General features: G+C 32.1%; 1 protein-coding gene across 1 annotated transcript; it reads right to left on the bottom strand.

Annotated features, from left to right (window-relative positions):
* Positions 1–256: 256 nt before the first annotated feature.
* LOC146531096 (uncharacterized) lies at positions 257–23,630 on the bottom strand. Its single transcript, XM_085199412.1, has 6 exons — positions 23,564–23,630; positions 7,925–8,144; positions 6,576–6,649; positions 5,316–5,444; positions 1,538–1,610; positions 257–869 (listed from the first exon to the last, which is right to left on the bottom strand). The coding sequence occupies exons 1-6, from the start codon at positions 23,598–23,600 to the stop codon at positions 779–781; spliced, it is 624 nt and encodes a 207-aa protein (XP_085055538.1). The 5' UTR covers positions 23,601–23,630; the 3' UTR covers positions 257–778.
* Positions 23,631–27,408: the final 3,778 nt, after the last annotated feature.

A 27,408-nucleotide genomic window follows, 5' to 3' on the forward strand; every position in this document is an offset into this window, starting at 1 on the left:
AGATTTATAGTCTTTTATTTTTAATATAAAAAGACAAGTCGTTCCAATTTTATCTATCATACAAGTTAAAGGTTATTTACCTGACACAAGTAAAACTAAAGCATTAGTTTTACTGGCCTAGCTTATGTTTTTTAATCAAATAAAGTGATAATTTAGTTTTCTCTGTGGACTTCACAGGCAATTTATTTCTCCACACTGTATGTAATATAATATTTAGGGTAGACTCTATTATGTATGGATAGTGTAAATAACAAAATGTTCTTCATGATACATATTTATTTTTAATATTTAATGTTACATATAATTCTTACAGCTAAGACTAGAAGTTAAGATCAAACATTAAAGTACGGCCCGCATTTGTATAGCAATTATAATATATCTATTACATACACTATAAGAGAAATGACTTAGATTTTATCAGCAAAAGCTTAAAATATTAATTGTAAATCTTATACAGTTGTAATTTTTTCACAAATATCGATCAATGAATATGGTAAATTGACAAAATATTTTACTTAAACAAGATTTTTTATATTTAGTATGTTTCGAAATGACCTTTAAGTGTAACTTTCATGACAATTTTTTACTTTTTCAATACGTCAATTGATATGGAATTCTTTAATTTTAAAAATAATTGGCATCAGAATAACCAATAACAACCGGCGGTCTCAGAGACCTGTATGGAATCGTTATATAATTTTTAATTTTTTTACAAGACGTGGCGTGTCTATCATAGGAGTTTGAGTATATCCAGTCGGGCAGGCAGATTTGAACCTGCTTACCGTCCGAGGCCCGTCCACAGGAGGCCGGGGTCGTGGTGATTGGCAGCGGGGTACCACGCCTCCACGTCCGATCTACGGTTGTAAGATCTACATACAAATTATATTTGGATATCGATGAATGTGGAATGGGTGAGGGTGTGAGTGGAGATTAGGTCAGATCTGAAATGACACTTAATTTTTTGTAAATATCTATAGATAACGATATAAAAAATTGAAGGCCCTCCTCTCTTGCATAGCAGGCACTACTGAGCTATACGTCGTGCTTATAGGTTAGTATTACTATTTTTATATATAACAACAAGCAATAGATTCTCAAGAAAAGCTTCCCTATTCTTTTTTTTTTCACTCTATTGGTTTCTTTGCAATTCTTTTAAATTATTTTTAATTTTATGTTATTTCAATATTCTGTTTATTGACGTTTGTTCAAATTGGAGTAAGATATTATAAAAAAATAATGACATTTGAGGCTAGTCGTGGCGCAGGAGGCCAAGTGTGTGATTGTAAACGTGACAGACTGTGGGTTCGATACCTACTCGAGGAAATGAAATATTTAATATTTTCATTTCTTTGCTTTGGTGTAGAGGCAAAGCGCGGCGGTGGAAAGTGAGGAGTGCAGTGTCTTAACACGAGGATTCCTTTGCATGCCCTGCTACATACATATGCGGGATGCTGCGTGAATGGACTCCCTCGCATGGGACTATCATGTTTACAAGCCAGTATTGTTTATTAGTAAAGATATGATATAATATGCACACCTGATGTTCCCTGTGGGTCTCAGAGGGCGGAGCGCGTGGAGTCTCCGAATGCCGCTGCCGCCGCCGCCACTGCCTATAAAATGGGTAAAAGTTTTTATATATTTTTTATATTAATATTTAAACGCTTCTTAACTTATTGTATATATGTATGTATATGTTTATATAATATGTAAATGAGAATATCTAATTTTTATCATAAAAAACACAATTGACAATCCCCGAACAGGATTAGAATAAACTGTTTATTAGCTTCTTAAGATATCTTAAATTAGGTTAAAAACAATAGATAAATTTTCTGTGCGGCGGTCGTAAAGAGCACGTTTACACTTTATTCCACTGGGCCATATTGGCTTCATATATATTTACTTGGGCTATTAGTAATACTTATAATTCATCAAACAAGACGGAAATTGGGGAACGGAGTGTCTTAAGTCTTAACACTGTGTTCCCTCTGCCTATCCTGCTATATGCTATATTCAATTTACTAGGCATGAGAAATAAATAATAAATTTACAGTCGTACAAACAGACGGCCGACTAATTAAACTTTCGTATTGACAGCGATGTTGTAGATGGAACTTTTAGTTGTGACAGTTCGATCGAGAAACTACAGAGATGACGGTACTAGTCTACTAGTTACAGCTAAAGTAGTATCTATGTCACTGCCTTGGTGGTAGAGTGGGACAGCATTTAAATGTATATGGGAGGTTATGGGTTCGTATCCTGGTTTTAAATAGACAAAAAGCGGCGTTAAGTTTCGTCACTCAACTAATAATATTTCGGAAATGAGACGGTGCGTAGGAGACTTAGGCTTCCCTGCTATGCGGGAAAATCTGAAAAGCCATATACAATATTTTTTGTAGAATCATTTAATATAATAATGTTTCCTCAACACGTATTCGTAAATGTCATATAATCTAAGTTTATTAATTACAAACAACAAACAAGCCGTTTCTAAGAAATAGTAAAGCATAAGTTTCAACTATTTATAATTTCGACTCCACTCTGACCGCAATATAGGACGTAATCTGAAAACTTGTAATAGTCCTTCGGGGCTCACATGAAAGATTTGGGTAGGATCGCCAGGATTTTGAGTTTAAAGCTGTATAATATTTTTAATATATACATACAAACATACATCCATAGTAACACCGAACGAAGAATAATAATAGTTGAATATACATATGACCAATTTGAAATAGCACTACTTAGAAAGTAAGATAATATTCTTTTGACCTTTTTTTAAAAGTTTGCAAAGTTTTAGATTGTTTGATATATAGGTGATTGTTTGGTATATAGGTGTATACAGCGAAAAAAAAAACATACTAAACTTACATCTTTTCTAACACTATTTTTACTAAAGATATTAAGATTTAACTAGAAAATAAAAAAAACACGATCCTATACCTTTTTATCGGAGTTTCTGGTTACTCTACATATGAATGTGACAAGCTTTGTAATTGTTTCATATTTTGTTTTGTGGGTTATTGAATTTAATAATTGTTATAATTTTGTTCTCATATTTGTGTTAACAATTGTTACTTTATATTTCTTAGCAACGTGTTTAAATTTTGTATTCTCTTGAGCTAAGTTAGAAAATATAACTTTAAAGACTTTTCTATTCGTATTTTTCTACAGATATATCTAATAATAGTTTGGTATTTATAAATACGGTAAAAGTAACCTTAAGCTTTTAAATAAAGAATTAATTAATTAGTTCGTAGAACAGTGCAGTGATATTTTTATAGCATTTCTAAGATTTCTAGTATTGTATAGTGGTCGTATATTCAATTCTTATTTAAGGTATAAACTATATTATGAAATGGAAATTTTCATTTTCCTTTCCAATTAACTTATAGAGTAGAAATAAGGGCCTAATAACTAGGTTCCCTATGCCGCAAAATTACAAAAATATGACATTGACTTTTCAGCAAAACAAAACAAGATAATAGACGTGATGAACTATTAAAAGTAAATTAGAGCTTCCGTTTGCGCGACTCAGTTTATCATTTCTAGGAAAAATACACTAAAATTATTTGAATTACACCGCGTGTTTAAAAAAAAATATTTGTTTGTATTATTACTTGATATAGCTCGGTTTTAGCACCAAATTAATAATTTTTATGGTGAAAACAGCTTATATAGGCCTTGTCTTATTACCAAAGCGGGTAAATTGAAATTTACAATCGGGGGAAAATAATTAATTCCCACGAGAGGGAATCGAATATACAACCGTCACGATTACAGCCATACGAAGTGCCGCTGCACTACGACAGCCTCAACATAAAAGATGCTTCTCCGAAATCCTTTGTACTATACCTACTTGAATTTACACGAAATTAATTCACTAGAAACGCAGTTCGGTGACCTTAGGCATCTTACACGTGAGTAAAATGATCTAAGTGAAATATAATACGATGCTTTGACGTTGAAATTTGGCTCTATAATGGTTCCAAGCTAGACAAAATATAGTGATCATATTAAGTCACTCTTTTCTCCGCGTTTTGTCCATTTGAAATTATTACTCATTGAAGCTATAGGTAAGAGACAGTATGAGACAGTGCATTACTGTAAACGATTGCTGTTGGTTAAATGCGGTGCTACGTTACGCCATATAGCGCGCTAAATCTCGAATTACCGGCTACAAATCAAAGAAAGAAATATTTTAACACTATGCGTGATAACGCGTGAAACTTAATAATGGATGAATAAACTGAATGCTAATTTTTGTTAAGTTTAGTAAAATTAGTGTTTAACAAAGATTTGTAAACATTCCCTTAAAATGCCTTCAGAATTAGGCGGAAATTTGGAAACGGAATTGTCTTGGGATTGAGCCTTAACACGAGGTTCCCAAGGATCCTGCGCCTACCCTGCTAACTGCGGGATACAGCGTGAAGCTACAAAAAAAACCCTTAAAAGAGATTCGAACGTTCATATTCGTTGTAAAATATATTTTTGAAATATGTTTTTAGCAATATAACATGGATATATTTTAAAGTACTCATACCTATAAAAGTCGCTTAAGAGAGTTATGCGTCATAAATTGTTCGTATTATTCATACACCTAGCAATGTTTCATATAAGAGTATGTCAAGTACAATTCTTACCCTATAAATAATGTTTATAGACATATCGCTATAAGAAATAATGTCCTTTAAATATATGGAATAGTTGTTTATTTACGAGGACTGTGAACGCCAGGATTGTTTGTTCAATTCAAAGTGTCTCAAGCGGTACGGAATGTCTTAACGCTAGGATCCCAGGTTTCCCGGGTACGGTATACAGGTGGAAGCTAAAAAAATGATATAGTCGAGTAAACTTCGTATGTAGACAGCCTGTACGAGGCGGCCAAGCCACAGCATGTTGCGTGCGTACCAATTACTCTAGTTAAGGTCTCGTATGGGAAGTGGGAAAAAGAAGTCATTCTTTGTTATGTTTATTTTTTCCTTATTCTATTCAGGATAAGTTAAGGATAAATGTGATATTCTACGCCATATTAAAGTGGTAGTCGTATTTATTGCACAGGTTAGTTTTGGCCCTCAATTCAATTTTTATATATTATAAAATTACAGTTACATCATTTATTAAAACACAAATTCGTTTTGGTTCGAAGTCGTTACCATTACGTTTTCATTCAGTTTATGTTTTTCTCTGTCTAAAGAAAAGAGATTCAAACCTAGTACCTAAATTTTTACGAAATTAAATTTCAGTCTTTAATTTCTCTTATTTCATTCCTCAGGTGCCTATTTTCATACCTTCTCTATCATTTATGAACTCACCAGAAGTAGCGTGTACCACAGTAGGCGGCTCCAGGAACAAATTAGACCTTTGCTGCGGAGACAGAGACGCGAGCGTCTCCAAGTTGTCCCGTAAAGAGTCGAAGAAAGAACCCACGTCGTTGAGTACACCTGTTACAGTACATTAAGTACAGTTTTAGCTATATCACTTTATGTATATAATGTTCATTTTGAAAATATTTTCTTATTCGACGCTTTTTAGGTCTCAAAATGAAATCGCAGCATTCTAGTATCATTTTGTTTTCCGTGTGTCTGTTTGTCTGTAGAGACAATAATATTTATATGACTGTTGATATTATATGAAATATGTACAAACTACATAAATTTACTTAGTAGTAATAGAATAGGTAGTTCCTATTCTATTCTTATAAGTATAATGATAAAAGCAATATAGTAGTCGAGTCACTATATAGATACTAAAGAAGTAGTAATTTTTGCACCATTAGTTTTGGTGTCTCTACACCCCTTTAATGGTACTGTTATTATGGTTTTCTGGCACAAACAAGTGCCCAATACAATCAAAAAGTAGAAAAACAAAATAATAACTTGGAAAGGTCAATGGCGGTATTTCCATCTAATCTAAGATAAATGTTTTTTTTATATACTCTATGAATATTCTTAAGAATAATTACATTTATAGATATTTTTTTCGCTTTTAGATGGATTAAAAAGACAGCGGAGTTCTGTTCCGCCAGATTGTATCATGTTGTCGGAATAGAGAGAACGTGTCATATATTATGGTTTGTATATATCCAAGTAATAGACATAATATAAATATATTTATATTTCTAAGGCCATGCGGTGAAAAGCTTTACATACACATGTAAAAAAAGGAAAAGAAAAATTTCAAGTGTAATAAAATAATAATCTCAAAAACATATCGCAAGAAAAAATAAAGAAAAATAAAACTTTAGTTTCACGCACGAAGCAGAACAGGCATAGGAATCCTGGCAACTTAGTGTTCCACACGGACACCCCATTCCTTACTTTTCACCGAATTTAGGAGGCATTACGTTTTGAGTGCCTGACGCTGACGTCGTTTCCGCAACTCACAATCTGTCGAGTCTACACCTGCATCTGTCTGCACGCTTCTGCACCTGCACTGCAGGCCTCAATCATTCCTCTACATACGTACATTTACTAAAAAACAAAACAAACAAAACAAAACACATATAGTGATAAAATAATGTTTGCCGCTACGACGCTGCTTACCGACGCCGACATACGGCGTGACGGCCTTACCGAGCGCGGGAGCGGGCTGGCGGCGCCGGCGCCCGTTCAGCGCGGTCGCCACTGCTGAACGCTTTTCTGATCCTCTGTGGCAACATATTCATGTAAATGTTAATATATTGATTTCCACACATAGGGGTAGGTTGAGGGAACCTGGGAACCTAGTATTAAGAAGCTCCGTTACCATTGAGTCGCTTCTGTTCCAAGCTGTTCGCCGAATTCCGAAAGCAGTAGTAGGAAGTCAACGCCGCGCTTTGCCTCGTTACCAAAGTGAAGTAAATGAAAATATCAAATATTTTATTTCCTCGAATGGGATTCGAGCCCACGCACGCTTGTGCACCTGCGCAACAACTCATCTATATTTATTCATTCGATACATATTAACTCAAAAATATATTCGTTATTACCCACTTAAGAAAACGGAAAAACGTAGACTTGTTAGTCGTAGCTTGCTATCTCATTTTAAATACATCCCTTGGAAACTCTAATGCTGCACTTTCTTTAATGAGGCCGAAGGAACGAAATAATTTAAATATTACTTCAGTTGGGTATTGAACCGGCAACTATCGCTTTCACAATAAAATATATTTAAATTTCAAGTCGACAATTACAATTTTTTTAATATTAATTTAGCCGCATAAAATTATCTTATAAAAGAGAATACTTGATAAAACACTGTAGTTATTTAGTGAGTTAAAAATAAAAAAAATATATAATTTCATATTGAAATTTTTCCTTTAGGATCTTAATAAGGCAAAGCCAGGCTTTATAGCCTTAAAAATAAATGAAATTCTTTATCAGATATCGGCTTGAAAAAGACTTGGTCGTATTACAAGTAGATAATTGTAAGGAAATCTTTAGATATGTAGAACTTTTACTATTATGACGATGATTTCAATTATAAACTATGAGAAATTTGATGTTAAGAAACACTTATCAGGGACTTTAAATAAAATAGTTCTTTATATTATTATAGTTTTTGTAGAGAAGTATGTTTATGGAAATTCTATATTTTGTGGACGTAACTAACTGACCTCATAAATGTTCTATCACCTCGTAAGTGCCACATGCTTTGAGAGAGAAAACTAATTGCGAATTCATTTTTTTGATTCTATTTCACATCAGCAAACTATATTATAAATTTTAAATATATTTGCAAATTTATTATTATTAATGTTATAGTTATTTAGATAACGTAGTCCGTATCCGAATTGATTCTCTTAACATATCTTATATTCAATTGTTTCTGGTAGAGATATCTCTCAGAAATAAGTAATCCAGAGACATATGTCTCTGTATATAAAAATTATAGACAAATGCGTTATTACATATATTTATATTATAAAAGAAACCATACAAACCTTAAAACATCATCATCATAGTTCCTAGGTCCATCCTCCTGTCTCGGCGGGCTGATCCTCTGGTAGCTGGGTAGTGAGCCTATGTCCTCTTCAATCCTGGGACCTCGATCCCAACGGTTGTGGGGGCCGAAGCCGATCCATGGCTTGTCAGCGAGGAGGCGCAGGAGGTCCAGGCTCTCCAGACTGTATTCTCTGCTTTGGGCCGTGGTGAAGGTAGCACCTGGGCATATAGTTTTCTATACACATTACTTTTAACTGACGTTGATGTTTATTTGGGACACTAATACTTTCTTTTCTTCACATTCATTTCATCATTAGTATATTTGCAATGTAAATGATTTTTTACGTTATATTTTGTAGGTCTGATTTATAATCGATAAAATTTTAATATATAAAATATCTTATATTATAGTTTTGTAGATAATAGATTTCTTTAGACGAACGTTTGCATATCTATAACGCTAAGCTGTTATATTTCAGTCAATCTCTTAATTGCCTCTATGTCATGTTCAACAAGAATATCCAATTATAAACATCCATACCCCTAATCTATATGGCGACGAGATATTGCGTCTTCCTTTGAACCCTTTGAATCATTCGCGTTGTCATTTAGTAACTGTTGCTTTCCGTCAATGTAATTAATATGTGTGTGATTAATGTATGATATTGATGTTCAAATTAGTTATTTTCATTTCCTCGCTCCGTCAGTAGGACAAATTGCAGTGTAACACTGTAGAAGGACTAAAGGAGAGTCATAACACTAGGTTGCCTCTGCCTCGTTATCAGGGAAAAGAAATGAAAGTATTAAATATATAGTGAAATAGAACCTACAACCTTTCGTGTTTACAGTCACACTTATGCCTCTGCTCCACTGGCCTCGTAAATATTTCTATTTTTGTCCTTCAAAACAAACCCATATCAGTATAAGGGGTGCACGTGCTACTGTTCTACTAATGTTATGTTATTGATAGTGGCTGTCTCACACGAGTGACCACGCAGCACGCTCCTGAGAAGCAGCATTGTCCTCACGTCGCGGGAGATGGATGATCTATTGTAATTCAATGTTTCAGTTCAAGCTGTTCCTTTTATATGGTTTTTAGTAGCTGTGGATGTAGCTTGGAGGAGATGGAGGGTAGTATTAATTATGAAAAATTATTTTAACTGAAGAAGTGCAATTGTAAATGTATACTTCTATACTAATATTATAAAGTTGTAGAGTTTGTTTGGTTGAACGTTTCCAACTAAAATCAATTTCAGGTTCTTGATGGTTGGTTTTGAAAAAACCATAAAAAGATCAACTCAAAACTAAAGAGATGGCCTATCGCCCCGCCTGATCCACTGTACCTGTTGAATATGTTTCGTGTCGTACTCAATTCTCTTCTTCTCTATTCTAAATACATATATGTACCCACATAATACCTATAACGTAAATATCATATTTGAAATACAATACAGTAACATAATAAAGCATAAATGGCAACCAAAGCCAATAATTGACAGATTGCTTTCATATTTCGTAACAATTCGTCACATTCACGTTACACGCTCCTCGCCGCCTCTCGCTGCCTCACGCCGCGAGGGCCGCGAGGGTAAAGACCCTCATTTGCGAAGATATCAATGAGTGACGTCTCTTCGAGTAATACTACACCTAGCTTATTTACATCAATTTTTTATACTATATTTATTAAAACACAATGCCTTCAGAATTCAGCGGAAAGTATGGAATGAAAGTGTCTTAAAGGGAGTGTCTTAACACTAAGTTCCCAGTTTAACTTTGCCTACTCTATGTGCGGGATACAACGAGAAGCTATAAGAAAATGTATTATAGTGTTAGGACAATTCGTCAAGACATTTCGTGTAGAGTGGTGGACGTCGGTATTGCTTGCCAGAGAATATGAGTAAAATAACTTTTGTTAGCTCGCACTGGGTGTGAACCCGCAACTGTGATTACAGCCAAACAACTGTGCTTGTGCCTTCTCTGAATCCAAAGATATTAAGATATTAGTTTCTATGTATCAAAGTCACTGTTTCAAATATTAACGCACGCTGTATTACTTAGGTACTGTAGCTAAAAAAATCCTACGTACCCACTTTTGTTTTTATTTTATCTTTATCTTAAAAATATGTGATAAAAAAGAAAAATTCCATACGTGATCTCGTGATTTAAAATAATGAAGCGTCGTCTATAAAATTAATTTCCCGAACTTAATAATATAAGTTCGTTGCAGAATAGCTCCAGTGACAGCGCCTTTGAGACTTACATCCTGATATTAATATCTAGCTAGGTTCTAAGGAACATTTATTAAGATCATACTATTAGAAGATATTCAATGTATAATATTTACGAAGCGGTCGTGGCGCAAGGGCATAAGGGTGTGACTGTAAGGCGACGTCTGTTGGTTCGATCCCCACTTCAGGGAATGAATTATTATTTATTTAATTTCAAATTATCAACTCTTCGCTCTGGCGTCAAACGTCCGGCGTTGAGTTAAGTCACTAAACACGCAATACCTTGACAAAATTTTAGGAAAGTGAGGCACAGAGTGTGTTGACACTAGGTTAGCTCTGCCTAACTTGCTGCACGTAGGACACGGTGAATCTGATTTGCTGCAAACGTCTTCCTGTGTCATGTTAATAAATATTTTTTTTTAGATTCAAACTGTATCCTGCACATAATAGGGAAGACAGAGAAAAGCTTGGAACCTAGAGATAACACTTTCCGCCGAATTGAAAATGTTTTATTCCCTCATGTAGGAATCGAAAACACAATCTAAAACTCTCGTCACAAATGATAGATATATGTATTTATTTAATTAAGCATAGTGTTCATGTTTTCCCATTTGGAGTGTCCAACTGTGAGGGCGATAGGTGAATAACAATAAAACAATATTATATTATTATGGAATGATCGAAAACAATGCGGTCCCCCAGAAATTATTGGTACGTCATCCGTATTAGATGATATTAGATCTTTTGTACTACTTAAAATGAAATGCCACAAACAAAGGAAGTCCTAAGGTTTGTTTGTGGGCGTGTGTGTATATGTTATGTACCTATGTGTAGGTGTAAGTGCGTTATCACTTTTAGAAAAGGTCATATTATAGGTTATATTTTGTAAAGAGTATTTTTTATATTTTTTATTTCTACAGTTCTATAACTGTAAAAGAGACGGTTGGCAGGAACTTGGCGGTTTTAAAATGTGTCGAAAATTAGGTGGAATATGGGGAATAGAGTGTCTTGACATTAGGCTACTGTATCTACCAGGTTTTTTTGCGGGTATTTTGTGTTTAAACAATAAACTGCAATCTAGTTATAGCATCTGTTATTTATACTCAACCCCAATCTTACGCTGCCTTATGTATATTGCAGAACCATACTAATTCCTTATTTTACATGTAAAAACAGACTTATTTGTAAAATATAAAATTTTCACATAAAATGAATCCAAATAGCTATTTTGTTTTACATTTAAAAATAATTATCATTAACAATTTCAAAATTAGCATTCTACCTGCTGAACCTAACGGAGCGAAAATCAAAATACTTTAAATAATTTTAGAAGGAAGGCCTCTTCCTTGAATTTCTTTGAAGTTTTATGACCTTTATAATATTTAAAAATGTCTAATAAAACAGAATTTTATTAAACAAATAGTCTTCGCGAAATGATTTCATTAGGAGAGGGATCGTAAACTTTACCTTGTTTAAAACACAAAGCGAGTAGGTCTTTTTAATATGCAACTCATACATAGGTAATGATGTAAATCGGGAGGGACGTGTTTTAGAAAATATTAAAATACTAGCGGACCCGGACGCGGCTACGCCTGCTTGAAATATAAAAATATAATTTCTATAGAAATATACTGTTATATTTATTTTCATAAGGATGAATATCAAAATGACGCGGTAACGAATACCGGACCGCGGTCGCGTAGCGACGACGGTTGTTATTAACATGGCAGAATAAATTGCATGTCAAATTAGAAAGTATTTTAATATATTAGTATATATGTGTAATGTAATATTATATAGCCTATAGCACTTCTGAAGAATGCAGCTTTCATACAAAACAAAAACAAAGTAAATCGATCCAGTAGATACAGAGAACAAACAAACAAACAAACAAACAAACAAACAAACTCCTCCGCTTTATTATATTAGTATAGATAAAATGAAAATGTTTTTTTTTTCAGCTTTTCCTGCTTTTTCCCGTACAGCAGCAGGTTGGGCGGATGGATAGTTAAGCGTAGTGCTAAGTTGTTAAGCTTAAAACATTCTGTTCCCCTTAGCTTAGCTAGCTTTAGCTTTTTTTTAGCTTCGCGCAGTATCCCGCACATAAGAGGGTACGCAGAGGGAAAATGTCCACTTTCTCTTTCGATTAGACCGGGGAAATAAAAATATTAATATTATATTGTAGTTGTTTTTTTATAGTTTACTTTATAGTCGCACGCTTGAGCCCCCGTGCCACGACGCGACGGTCTATTAGTGTTAGTTGCACTGTTACGAGATTATCAGGATAAGTGGGAGAAACTGCACTTAAGTGCTTAACGCGCTAAGAGGCCTCCGTATCGTACACTATTGTATAGTCTATGTGTGAATTTGAAATCAATATAGTGTTTATAATTTGGTTTTTTACATTATCCCTCGCGTATGGTAAAGTAGGCAGAGGGAACCTAGTGTCAACATTCTCTGACTCTCTTTGTCACACACACTTTCCCACATACCTCCCGAGACATTGCGTATTGAGATACGGAACATAACGCTACGCTTTGTTAAATGAGAAACAAAATAAAAATATTTCATCCCACCGATTAGAATCGAACTCACAACGGATCGCATTTTATAGTAGTTACTGTTACTTTTCAAAAATATAATTGTCATATTAAACATTCAAATCCATTTGAAGTTTATAAGAGCGTGTATTAAGACGTTAACTAGAGAAATCTCATAATCTGGTTGTTGGCGGTCTGTCGCCGTCTTAATCGTAATCCCGTTTGAAATCATAATTATACACTATATCTATATACCAAATTATCTGACTCAAAATCCATTTTATCTGTTGATTATATTATTAATATCAAGATTATGATAATTTAGAAATACCTTGTTGAAATAAGCTCGGGGTTGAATGTTCGGGGCGTACTTTTTAGATAATATATAAAAAAAATATCGTAGCGGGATTTGAACCCGCACCTCTTGAAAACTTGAAACATTCATCATTTATTCAGACATCCCTTCTCACTCTCCCAAAATGACTTGAAGGAAACATCCAATGTATGTATAAGACGCCAATATTGTCAGTTCTAAGAAAGCGCAATAATTATAGACTATAGATATTTTAATATTAGAAGTTACTGACGCTGACATGTCAATAGAGTTATTTTAAGAGTAGAATTTGGTCAAGATTACTAGAGGCATCTTATTTAATGTGGGCGCTTCGATCTTTGGCGGTATTTTATTAGGAAATGAAGTAGTAAGTTATTAGCTTTATAAATAAATTGTCTTTGTCCACGAAGATTATTTGTAGGAGCCAGTTGTGGTGCAGTGCCTTTGCAACAGTGTGATTGTAAGCTCGACAGGTTCTTGGTTCAATTCCCACGCGAGGAAATGAAATATTTAATATTTTCATTTTCTCGCTCTGGTAATGAACACAGCTGTTGGATGCGGAGAGTCAACACACAGTACTTCCCGAATTCGGCAGAAAGTGAAAACGGAGTGTCTTAACCATAGGTTTCTGTGTTCCTTCTTTCTTAGTTAGTTTAGTTAGTTCTTAGTTCTTCTGTTAACTTGTTGCACACAGCAGGGATAATACGTAAAACTAAAAAAAAATTATCTGACAAAAAATATTAAAACATAGCCTAGTTTTATTTAGTTTCACAAAAATACAATGTTACTACGAAATGGAGCAAATTGTGAAATGAATAAATATGTAGTTTTATATTTAAATTAAAAAAAACTATAGTTGTCAAATTTACTTCGACACGATCGTTAGTGCCATTGAGGTTTAAAATATTCAATTTTGATTTATTTACAACAGTAACGCTCATCGATGAATGATAAAAGGTCAAATTTATTTCATATTTTTAATTTGTTTCGAAATTAATTAATTTTTTTTTATACGAAATTAAACACGAAACTCAAGATCACGGTAAATGGGACGAGCAACGCTTTGGACACCCTCTGCACAAATCAGGGACAGAGAAATGAAAGTCCAGCTGAAAAAACTCGGAGAGTCCATCATCGCGTTAATTAAAGATATTGTTCGATTTCACCAAGATGCTCTTTTTATTTTTTAATTACTCCTTTCATTACATTACTTTATTTTGATAACTGATTAAAAAACTTGTTATATTTTAATTTTTAACCAAAAGATACCTTACGTTTAAATTAGTTTACATATTTTTGATGACTCGAAGTAAGTCGAGTAACTTTGTGAACACGCCCCCGCAAAACTGACTGTTAAATTTAGATAATATTTAGTTTTTTCTAAGTAATGAAGGTTGTAGTTCAACGTATTCTTGTGAGATGAGAAACATGTTTATCCAAAATTGTATTTTCTTCCAAACTCAAAACATTTTCATAATTTATATGTATTTACATGGAAATACGTAAATAAGTGCTATATTGCGTTCGTAGGTCCTCGTGGCAAAGGCACAGCGTGTGAATGTAAAGGTGGCGGTTGAAAGATCAAATCAAACTCAGGGGAATTATTTATTTTCATTTCTTTTCTCAGATAACAAGACAAACAACGAGTTTCACCATTACAATAAATAATACACATTCTAAGGCGTAAATAGATAAACTTAAATATATATCGACTAGCGGACGCGCGCAGCTTCGCTTGCGTAATTAGGGGTGAATTCTAATAAACCACGAAACATGTGTTCAATGAAATATTTTTAAGAGTCTAAATTTCAAATTTTATAAAAATCGGTGGCGATTTAAAGATTTTTCCATACAAACTTTCAACCCCTTATTTGCACCTTTAAGGGAAGAATTCTAGAAAACGATGAAACACGTGTTCAATTAAATACTTTTAAAAATCTAAATTTCAAATTTTATAAAAATCGGTGCGGATTTAAATTTTTTTCCATACAAACTTTGAACCCCTATTTCACCCCTTTAGGGTTAACATTTTTCAAAATCCCTTCTTAGTGGATGTCCAGATTACGAAAGTAAACTTTTGTCTAAATTTAACGTTTCTACCATCAGCGGTTACGGCTGTGCGTGCGTCTTACCTCAGTCAGTGAGGACAAGTCCTTTTATATATATAGATAGTAATCGCGAAATCTAACAAGTGGCCTAACTAACTGCTATTAAGATTAAATACAACTCAATAAATTTCCATCATCAAGTTAAATGTTTAAGTTTTAATTGCTCATATCTATATTGCTTACACTGGAGTAAACAATCCCAAGATTAATTTATGTTTGTTTTTATTATAAATCCGTATATTATAAATTTCTTACGATTAGTTCCGAAGTTCTAAGTTTTAATAGAAAATATTGTCTTTAGATCTCAATTTAATTTGAGAGTAGGTATATAAAGTTATAATAAATAGAAAATTTGTTAGTATTTGTTACCTGATGCTTTGACGTACCATGTTACACTCAAGGGAGGATATTTGGTACATAAAGTTGCAAGAACCTGCAATAAGATGCTTAATTATGTATTTAAAGGTGTAATTAACGTATGTAAATTTAGCGTGACATAGTTCAGACCTTATGGTTTTTGGTTAATTATTATGATATGATTTAGGATGGGACGATGGTTGCTGGTTAGATTATTACTTGGAGGAAAGTTTGTTTTTCAGGATAGCAAGGGGGAATCTAGGAATCTAGTGTTAAGACACTACAATATTTCTCACTTTTTACCGAATTTAAGCGCAGTATATTATTATTAGTTTCTCCTGCTGCTACGTCCACGGAAACAAATGGAAATAATAAAAAGTTTTGGAGTGGAGATGACTCAAAGTGTCTTCCTCGATATCGATAAATGGATTATCAACATAAAAAAAACTTTTACTTGTTAAATTCCCTCACTGTGTCTGTGATCTTAACCTCCTTCCCAGGTTCCCTCTGTCTATCCAGCTATATACTGGATAAATCGTAAAGCTAAAAAAGAAATAAATTAATTTGATGCAGTTGTTCTTTAGATTGGAGCGATTTATCAAACATATTTTCAATTTTCTATTATAGAAGCTTAAGGTGGAAAAGCGTTATTATATAACAAATTCAGGGACGTCTACGACGAGTTTATAGGAAGAATTTATATAGAATAATCTATATGTAATTAATTTGGGCTTAATTCAAAGTTAACTATAACGAATAGACTGTTACTTCGTAGGACAAACCACTTACAGTGGCCGGCAGTTAGGAAACATTAAATTTTCAGCGCACAATTTGGTACAATACTACGACTTTATTTATATATTAGGTACGTGTAATATATTCTTATTTCTTATGTCTATTAGAGAATGTAAGTAAAATACAACAATAAGGAAAAGTTACGCCACTCAACACTCATTATCTCGAAAAATTGGGCGATGCGTGGAGAACGAAGTGTTATAACACTGAGCTCTCTCTACTTTAATGCTACAGTTGAATAAAGCGTGCGAACCTAAAAAATGACATTTAAATAATGAGCTAGCAATATATATTTTGTTAATATAAATATAACAATTAACTATAATTATAATAAAAAATATCTGTTATTAAAAATTCTTTATAGAATATCTCATACAATTCACAAAAGTGATGTCAAAGTAGAGTAGGTACTTATAATTGAAAGTTATCATTTCATCCCGATAAGATAACAATTGTTTTCATCGAAAACTTAACTTCCTTTAGACCTTTTATTTTATTCCTTAAATAAATATATCGATACTGTTGACTGTAGTCGTATTTACTAGTATTTTTCTGCTATCACGTTCTATACCGAAAATAACAGGATAGGTACGTATATGGAATCTAGTGTTCTGTTCTGTTCTTTACGCCTCGCACAATTTCCAAGACTTGTTTTTGATGTTTTTTTAATAGTACATTTTGCAAATAGAAGCAGAGTAAGGTTAAGACTCTTTGTTCTCATCTTTTCGCCTAATTTTTGATATATTATCTATGGGCTATTAAGTCGGCGATGCACCGATAGATGATAAATATATTGTTTGGCTTTAGTTTATTATTCTTTAATCCATGTCGTTTATTAGAATAATACTATCAATTAATCTATACTATTCAATATCGATGCTATATATTAATTCAGTTTATAAACTGCCCATGCGGAATTTTACCTATACATATAAATTTTGTAGGAAATTTTGTTAGTGAACTAGTGCCAAAACACTCCTTTGTCTGCTTTTCTTCGGAATCTGAGACATCGCGAGATAAAGATTGAAGGTATAAATAACTATAATCATGCTACAAAGATATATTTTAATTCAAATTCTATATAAATAACTATATTTATACTCAGAAACTTTATGATTACTTCGATTAATAAGTTCACCTTTTAGGGATTTCTCTTTTTGTTTTCTTTTATGTGGAATAAAGAATATTCTATTTTATATTTGATACTACTCATCATTTGAATTGTAAAATTTTAAAAGTTTTCAAACGTTAACGTTTCTTAATAATATACAATTATATATTACAATATTTGGTACGAGGTCTGGTGAGCGAAAGGCATGTGTAAATATCTAATCCCATCAAAAACATAAATGTAAAATGAAAGCCAAGTTCAGAAATAAAACATATGCTTTCAGCGATAAAAGAAGTGAGATGTAAATGTATGCCAAGTTCAATGGTCAGTCCTGAAATTAATTTTAACAATATAAAATATTTTATAACAACTGAAAATGTCCATTCTTCTTACAACTTGGAGACTTTATTTATGTGTAATATCTGACTTGGCCAGTTTTCAAATTAATTTACATCGATATAAATAAATGTATTCAAATTCTATTCTATTCAGATTCTATTGTAAATTTATATGAAAACTGGCCAAGTCAGATATTACACATAAATAAAGTCTCCAAGTTGTAAGAAGAATGGACATTTTCAGTTGTTATAAAATATTTTATATTGTTAAAATTAATTTCAGGACTGACCATTGAACTTGGCATACATTTACATCTCACTTCTTTTATCGCTGAAAGCATATGTTTTATTTCTGAACTTGGCTTTCATTTTACATTTATGTTTTTGATGGGATATCATTACTTTTTGTACAGAAATCATAAGTAGAAAGGTTTATAATGTAATCAAAATCAAAATATTCTTTATTCAATTTGGCCATTACAAGTACTTTTCCTATAGGAAGCTACTACGGCAAGAAACTCAAGAGTTGCTCTTTTTAAAACATAGTTTAGTGTAAGGGCCTTATAGGACATTTCTGTTCGCCGAATAAACCAAGTAGGACACCATTGTGATAATACACTTCTATCTATATCTATATATATAAAAGGACTTGTCCTCACTGACTGAGGTAAGACGCACGCACAGCCGTAACCGTTGATGGTAGAAACGTGAAATTTGGACAGATATTTACTTTTGTAATCTGGACATCCACTAAGAAGGGATTTTGAAAAATTTTAACCCTAAAGGGGCGAAATAGGGGTTGAAAGTTTGTATGGAAAAAAAATTAAATATGCACCGATTTTTATAAAATTGTAAATTCGGACTCTTAAAATGATTTAATTGAACACGTATTTCACGGATTTTTGGAATTTACCCCCTAAGGGTGCAAATAAGGGGTTGAAAGTTTGTATGGAAAAATCTTTAAATCGCCACCGATTTTTATAAAATTTGAAATTTAGACTCTTAAAAATATTTCATTGAACATAAGTTTCGTGGTTTATTTTAATTCATCCCCTAGGGGTGTAAATAAGGGGTTAAAATTTTATATAGAAAAATCTTTAAATCGCCACTGATTTTTATAAAATTTGAAATTGAGACTCTTAAAAATATTTTATTGAACACGTGTTTCAAAGTTTATTAGAATTCACCCCTAAGCAATAAGCAAGCGAAGCTGCGCGCGTCCGCTAGTACTGTACAAATCTACTGCAGCCTTTATTTCGGATGTAGCTCCGTACGTAGTTAAGCAAAGCATGTCTTCTTTAGAAGAGTAAGGATTCCCGTTTCGAGCGCTAGTGTAGATACTTAAATCATTCCAGTTACGACATACGTACTCTACTATAGTCTCGCGCAATTTATTAGTTTGTTGTATATCAATACGCTCAAACGAAGAATATGCAATAGCATGGAAGAGACAGCTCCCATCGGGAGGCATTGGAACAATTCGGTGTAAGTTCTTGTTTCAACCACAAGCAATTCTATTGAACGACTCATTGTTCAACATGTCTTGGAAAAAATATAAACAATAAGTTTATTAAGTGCTGACGGTACCAATCTGAATTGATATGATCCCAAGGTCGACTCCGTTCTCTGCCGTTTTCACAAGTGTTCCTAAAACCAGTAAAATCATGAAACTCAGGCCAAAAAAACCATTAAAATATGAGCGGCTTCGTACAATAAAATATATCTAATATAATTAGATATTTACTTTTTTATTATGGTCAATAATATTATGTTTTATTACTCTTAAGACGATATTTAATTATATATGAAAATAGATTATATTTATCTATGAATCTCGACTATAGTTTTTATTTTGTTGATTAAATGACAGTTGTCAGATTTGAAAGTAATGAATGTATGCTGCGTTTAGAAATCTGATATATTAATTAATATTTTTTTCTAATTTTATTATTTTGTTGGAATAACTCAACACGCAATGCCTCCAGAGTTCGATGGAAAGAGGGGAACCGAGTGTCTTAACAGTAGGTTCCCTCTCTCTACCCCGCTATGTGTGGGATACATCGTAAAGCGGATTTATTTATTTTTTATTATTTTGTTTAAGTAATTTTTAATTTTCTCTTTTTTTCTCTTATTTTTTTTATTAACTATTACTTAAATTTTTACTGTTAATAATTACTTTATAATTACTTCTGTTAAGATAGCTGGTAGGCTGACAATATATCAAATTAAAAATAAAATCAGCTTCACGCTGTATCCCGCACACAGCAGAGTAGACAGAGGGAACCTAGTGTTAATACACTCAGTAACCCCACTTTCCATCGAATTCTGGAGGCATTGCGTGTTGAGTCGCGGAACTCTCCGCCGCGCCTTGCCTCGACACCAGAGCGAAGAAATGGAAATATAAGTTTAAATAAATATTTCATTTCCTCGAGTGGGAATCGAACTCACTACCAGTCGGTTTAACAGTCACACTTTGTGCCCCTGTGCCACGACTGACCTTACAGATAGTATATTATTCTTAAATTTTATATATATTTCTATCAATATAATTATTTTTTTTATATTTATTTTTTAGTGTATTTTTTTTCTGTTTTAGGGTTCTGTACCTCGAAAGCAATAAAACAGAACCCTTATAGGATCTTATATAGGACTTAGTACTTAAATATTGTAATAATAATTTAATATCAAATACGTTAATCGACTATGCAAATACTCTTAGTATAATAAGTACTAAAACATATGTTTAAATTATAATAAATAATAATGAAGGATGTTAATCCATTTATTATATTTTTATATTTTTACGTGAAGCCCTTGAAGTCCACATGATGGCAGGCTTTGTCAGGACATAAATTAGAGGCATTTTCAGCTACAAATGGAGACATATCTTATCTTAAAATATACTTGAAAGCATCGTGTTGTTTTAGATGGCTTACGTAAGTAATAGTGAAGTTAGTCTACAAAACAAATAAAATATTTACTAACGTGTGACATAAATAAAAGCAACAATATATATAAATAATGCATTGCTCTTATTTTGTTGGCAGGCGCTACACTATAAGTAAATGTTCCTAATTATTATTTTCTTAATTATTTTTAAATTAGTTCCTAATTATTATTAAAAAATACTAGTTTCGGATTTTTTCCTTTACATACACCCAATTACTTAACCGGATGCTAAATTTCACCATTCCAGGACATCTGGAACTTGGTTAACATTAAGGTCTATAGGTCAGTCACCCCCCTAAAAATTAACGATTTTTGGACGTCATTATCTAAATAACTGTTTGAGCTGTGTTTATGAAATTTTATGCACGTATACAGGTAGAGGGTCTAAATATTTGAGCCAAATATGACAGCTTTAGATGGAATAGTTTTTGAGTTACGAATAGGTAAAAAGTGGCTTTAAATGGTTCGTGTAAAATAACACACGGTGCTGCTCGCCAGTTTTGTTTGTAAAAAAACTTGGCTACGCGCGGCCGCGCGTTTTAAAAACTTTAAGACTAACATAAAGAGCAAAACTTTACTTTGCGATAGTAGAATTCGGAAAAAAAATAATAAAATTTTTATTTGCCATAAAATTTTATAATTTAAATTCAATATAAGTGTTTAAGACAAAAACAATAAGTGTTTTCACCGAATATTTCAAATTTTACCATCGAAAAGGCAATCCTGAACGACTCTTTCATGCCACGCTCAGCCCACTGTTGAGTGTTTCACGTCAAAACGTTTTTCACGCTCCGAAATTTTAATACAAAATTATTATGTTTTAACAAATGATTTTAATATAGTACAGAAATTACGTTTGAAAGTTGTGAAAAAAAAATATTATATATTTGTTTTCACCCTCAAATGTTTATTTTAATTCATAAAATATTAGTATTTCTAAAGAATTAATTAACAAGTTGTTAGTTCGATTCCCATTAGAGGAATTTTCTAAATATTACTCAATCCGCAATTCTTCGTAGTTTTAAGATAATCTATTCCCATTAATATATATTTTTTTATTTAATTAAAGAAATAAATTAATTATTTTTAATGTAATTTTTTCATAGTGTGTATTATTGTTTGTATCTGTAATTTATATGTGGAAACTTAATTGGATTGTGTGTCATTTTTTTAAATTTATAATGTTTGTGAATTTTATATTCTGTTTGCTTCCCTAATAAATAATAAATAAATAAATTAAGACACTTTCGTTCTCCACTTTCTGCCGAATTTTGGGGGCATTGTGTGTGAATGTGAAATCCGTAACTTAGCACCGCACATTGCGTCATTATTAGATTGAGGAAATGAAAATATAAAATATTTAATTTCCCCGAGTGAGAAATGTATTTACAACCTGTTGGGTTTACAGTCGCATGTTTGTGCACCTGTCATAGCCCACGATGGCCCTCAATACCTGAACATACATAACTGGACATGAAGAATAACAATTTCTTCGTTTCCTCTAGTTTCTTTGAATTGGACACAGCTTTGACCAATTAATTTTTAATTGTAATTAAATACAATAACATTTAAAATTTTAATATATGATTACGCTTTAAACGTTTAACATACATACATAGATAGCTTCACGCTTTATCCCTAGTGGGGTAGTCTAAATTATAGTAGGCGATAAGTACCTACGTTCTACTTCTAGGTATTAATAACAAATTAATTTTGTCACCTGTGTAGGTGTTATTTAAAATCGTAGTTTAATGTAAGAACGTCATTATTTTTTTTAATCATTAAAAATTTACATCATTTAATGCGCTGAAATCTTAAAGTAATTTTAATTGTTTGTTAATTTAATTATTTGTTTTTATACAAGCCTAAAATTAAATTAAATTAAAGCAGTATGTAAAATATTACTTCTTAATAATTTCTACATAACTTGAAATATGAGAACATATGGCTTAGTGGTCAGAGCTTTTGTATGATAAACCAAATGCGGGGGTTCAAAGTTTTTATACGTTTTAAAAAAAAGTACTTTTTTCCCTAAGTAAAGAAGAACACTAAAAAAATGTAGAAAAAGTTACTTCTTTTTATCTGCTTCATCACGCTTTAATCACATTAAAAGTACACAGAAAATTAATTTAAATATTTTAGGCAAATGAATTAGTTTTTACTAAAATATACTTTTTTATACGTATTTTTTTATTCTTTCTTCTTTCATACGTTCTTTTCATTTTCTTTATAATATTTCCTAAATATATGGTTACATTTAGGATATATTAGCTTAATGTATATAATAAAACCGTTGTGATTACCTCAGCGCACTATATTTTGTGAAAATGGTCACGTCGAACTAATTACACGTAAGCTAACGTCACAGTATTTGAAGGAAATTGTTTCTATAAAATCTCATTACTAATTCTGAATCATTTTCACGTTAACTTTTGGTATCGTTACTCGTTAGTAGCTGTAATTTTCAGTCGTTTTATTTGTATTCGCTTTGTGTTGCTTAATTATATTAAAAAGTTTTCACGTTCGTTCGATATAATCTTGTGTGTTATATTATCTAATTTTACTGGAATTTATTTCTTTAATAAATAATTTTGACTATAAAATAACGATAGCGCCGCCAAAATTTAAAAATCGAATTCACATACAAATTTTCTAGCCATTTTTCTATTTTAAAAACAGATACATAATCTTATACATAATATTTTTTTTAACAACTATTATAGAAACAGTGATTTTAACTATAATGACAAATTAATTTTTAATATTTTTATAATTAAAATACGCAAAATTTCGTAAGATTTTATTTATATATTTTTTTATAATATATTAAAAACTTGTATTTAAAAAAAAACTTATTTAAAAAGTAATTGAAACTTACCGGCCAGTATCGCGAGCAGGGCGGCTGTGGGGCTCATCGTGGCGTCGGGACTGAAGTGCCGCGTCGAGGCCGCGAGCCCGCCTTATAGCCGCCCTACGCCTCCGGTTTGCTGTTAAGCTCGTTTATCCTTTATCATTTGTATTTATATTTTATAAATTTTGTGTTTATTAAATTAATTAATACATCATTAATGAAAAATATAAGTAATATATACAATATTTTTTCAGAAATATATATGTAAAGTCGCCTTATTCCTCTCTTTTGCAGTTAAGCTCATTTATCCTTTATCACTTATCATATATTTTACAGCGTTTTATTTAAGGACCTTAATTAATATATAGTTTTTATAAAAAAAATAATAAGTAAAATGTGTTTAATTATACTTTTGTAGTATTTTTTTTTTATTTTAAGCTGTTTTAATTAAAAACATTTAGTTTTCAAAAAGTATTTTTCTATCGATCGATGATTTAATAGCCATCTGTCAATAATGAATTGTCATGTACAACATTTATGTATATTTATATATTATTTTACATCGTACCTCATATTTTAATAGGCTAAAGCCCTAACTTGTCACATATAAAAGACGCTACGTTTTTACCCGACTGCTGCAAAGTCCAAAAGGAAGGTTATATTTTTAACATGTGTATGTATGAGTGTCCGTTTCTTTGTTAAGCCAGTGAATCGATTTAGATAAATAATACGTTGTTGGATTTATCTAGATGGCACGAGTGTTACGTAGGGTATATTAATTTACCTCATACATTCAAGTTTCTTTTATTTTTTATCATTGACTTGTTATTTAATTATTTGAAAATGTTTCTTGTCGAATATAGTTTTTATATTAGATCTGATCTGATCTGATCTGATCCGGCACATGTGTGACATTACAATGTCACTATTAGTTATTAAGTACTAACACTATATATTAAGTTTTATTGTATTATTACTAACATATATGGATCGTGTGTTGTCCGAACAATAAACATTTTTATTTTTATTTTTATTTTTATTTTTTTTTTTTATTAGGGGGGATCAAAATATGTTTTATAGGATAAATATAATCACATATTCGTATTATATACTTGAAACAAACATATATTCGTATTATACACATATTCGTATTATATACTTGTATCCCACATAGAGCAGGGTAGGCAGTTCAAATTCAATGCATTATTATTTAATTAATTTGTTTATTTAGGAACTTATAAGTAAAAAACCAACGAGATGTAAACATACGTCAAGCTGGTAATTTCTATTTTTTCCTTGTTTTTCGTACGTAGATATCAAAAGTCAATCCAATCACAGTTATTGTTGTATACACCAGACGCCTTCGTACAATTAAAACTTTGTATTACACATTTGTTCAAAGGTTTTCCGAAATATTATGTTGCTGAGTGCATTTTCCAATGTTCTCCTCTTAAATCGCGGCCGTCGCGTCGTGGCGCTGGGGCACGAACATGTATACGATTTTAAGCGCGACGGTTTTTCATCTTCTCTCTCTGGTGACGAGGCAATCGTGGCGTTGAATTCCACCGAGTTGCGCCACACATGCTTCAAAAATTCGGCGGAAAGTGAGGAACTTCTGGGCTCTTAACACTAGATTCCCAGGTTCCTTCTGCCTACCCTGCTGTGTACGGAGTACAGCGTGAAGGTTATTTATATACAGTAGACGACTCGACAGCTCGAATGTTAAGGTAAATGCTAATAAAATCGACATAATTAACAAATTAACTATATTCATAAGTAAGAAAATGCAACAACGCACTAACCTCTTATAATAAATATTTTTTCGCTTTAAATGTGTTCAAAAACTAATAACATTCCTAATTAAAAACCCGCTTTCGCAGTTAAGTTTCATTATAAAAAAGAAAAATGTTTTTTAATAACGTTGAACTTAGATGTGGAAATTTAGATACGACTATTATATAGTCATAGTATGAGAAAACTTTAGTTGTTTATCTTATAGTGAACTACTATAAAATAAAGAACTATAACTTTCTCATAAATATGAGAAATTAAATATGAGAATTTTAATTGTTAACTATTGTTTAGAAATGACTTTGGAAGTGACAATATATTCTAAAAATCTAAATTAATTTTTAATCTTTTCCCACGAAAGAAAGAAACAAAAATAATGAATATGTGCATACACATAGGTCTACGTACTGCCCTAATTTAGCTTTACGAAGGTTTCTAAGGCCGTTCGTGGGTCGTGCTCATCTTAGAAGTCTTATGCCTACCCCAGAACTATTACTAACAAAAAATTTACACCATAAAATAAAAATAAAAATACTTGACCAGATTTGTTCAAGGCTAAAATCCAGCCCCTCCCCTAAAAATATTCTCGATACGCCCATGTCTCTACCTTGATTGCTCAAGATCGACATTATTAAATCCGTTGTCCATAACGTGGATTGGCAGGCGAAGTTAGTAGGGGTTGGAAACTAGGTTTATTTGCAACATTTGCTTTATAAATGTTGTTTTTGTTTGTAAATATGAGTCGCATTTATCATTTATTCATATCATTCTCATATCTTTTTTTAAATTGCTCAAACAATGTTGACACATTTTTGTATGTTCCAATTAAATTTTAATTAAATTTCTTTACTTAAAATTTATGAAAAATGATTTTTTCTTGAAATCATGATGAAAAATAATACTTATATCGTATATAAAGCACAATAGGTACACAAGCTTAGACGCACCCATCGTAAAACATTATTAAATTTATTATTCAAAGAATATATGTGTTGATTTACGTGTCCAATATCGCCCACAGCATCTGTTAAACAGGACAAGGCTTTATTTATGACTAATAATAGTAATTTTTCCCATAAGTGATATACGAGCGTGCGTTATTAACGAATACTTTAAAACAACGCGGTTTTCTCAGTGCTTATTGGTATGTAATTTAACGTGAATTGATATTTATGTGTAATTGTATACTCGTAGCTATGGTGGTGCAGTGGGGTTGAGCATAACAAAACGTAGAGCAGGACTAAACCGAATGGTTCATGGTTCAAATATCCGTGAATATTTCCTAATAACGACAGTCTGTCATGCAATGTAAGATAACTTTTCACCTATAAGAATGAAAAGCTCTGGCCTCTGAGTATATTAAATCAGTACTTACATATAAATAATAGAGACATTCGTCAGCTATTGTTATAATTATTTATGTTCTGCCAAAATCTGTTTTTTTTTGGAGGCAAAGTTCTCCACTTTGTAGGTTTTTACCTACATTATAAATAAATATATCCAAAAAAAGTGTTACATAAACAAATAGAAACATTCTACCCTATTAAACTACACAATGCTCCCCGCCACAGTCAAAACTCGATACAATTAGTTACAAATTTCCTCATTAGCATTCCGTCTGGAGAGGCTTTGGCAAGGTCTCGATATACAAATGTTATAATCCTATAAATAAATGCCTGTAAATGCGGGAAATATGTAGAAATGAGTATAACCATTATTATAAGATGGTTAATGTTTTTTGACAATGTAGGGCGTTCAGTTTCGTAGCACTATACGCAATGTGTCAAAAATTGGGCGAAAAGTGGGGAGCTTCTCTCTACCTTTCCTGATATGCGAGAAAAACGTGAAGTTGTTCTTTTGTGCAAAATAGTGCAGTTAATGGCGATGGCCGTAAACGCATTGGTTGTAAGTTCCATCCTAAACTTCAACAACTAATTTAAAAGTATTTATTTCTCTAATAAGAGAAAAACACATGACATTTGATTCCATCGTTAAACACGCAATATCCCTCGAAACGTCATAATTGCGCGAGAAGTGCTAAGTCATAAAAAACCAGATCAGTCAGACCACCGCTTAACACC

This window comes from Heliconius melpomene, chromosome 16, assembly GCF_056956725.1.
Source record: "Heliconius melpomene rosina isolate 202511_hmr_F chromosome 16, ASM5695672v1, whole genome shotgun sequence".
NCBI classification, from domain to species: Eukaryota; Metazoa; Arthropoda; class Insecta; order Lepidoptera; family Nymphalidae; genus Heliconius; species Heliconius melpomene.

Excerpts from the sequence above, each read along its gene's own strand:
- LOC146531096 (XM_085199412.1), bottom strand. The coding sequence starts at position 23,600 with ATGAGCCCCACAGCCGCCCTGCTCGCGATACTGGCCG. Across the intron at positions 6,650-7,924 it reads TATGATGATGATGTTTTAAG|AGGATCAGAAAAGCGTTCAG; the intron begins GTTTGTATGGTT and ends ATGTTGCCACAG. Across the intron at positions 5,445-6,575 it reads CCAGCCCGCTCCCGCGCTCG|GTGTACTCAACGACGTGGGT; the intron begins GTAAGGCCGTCA and ends GTACTGTAACAG.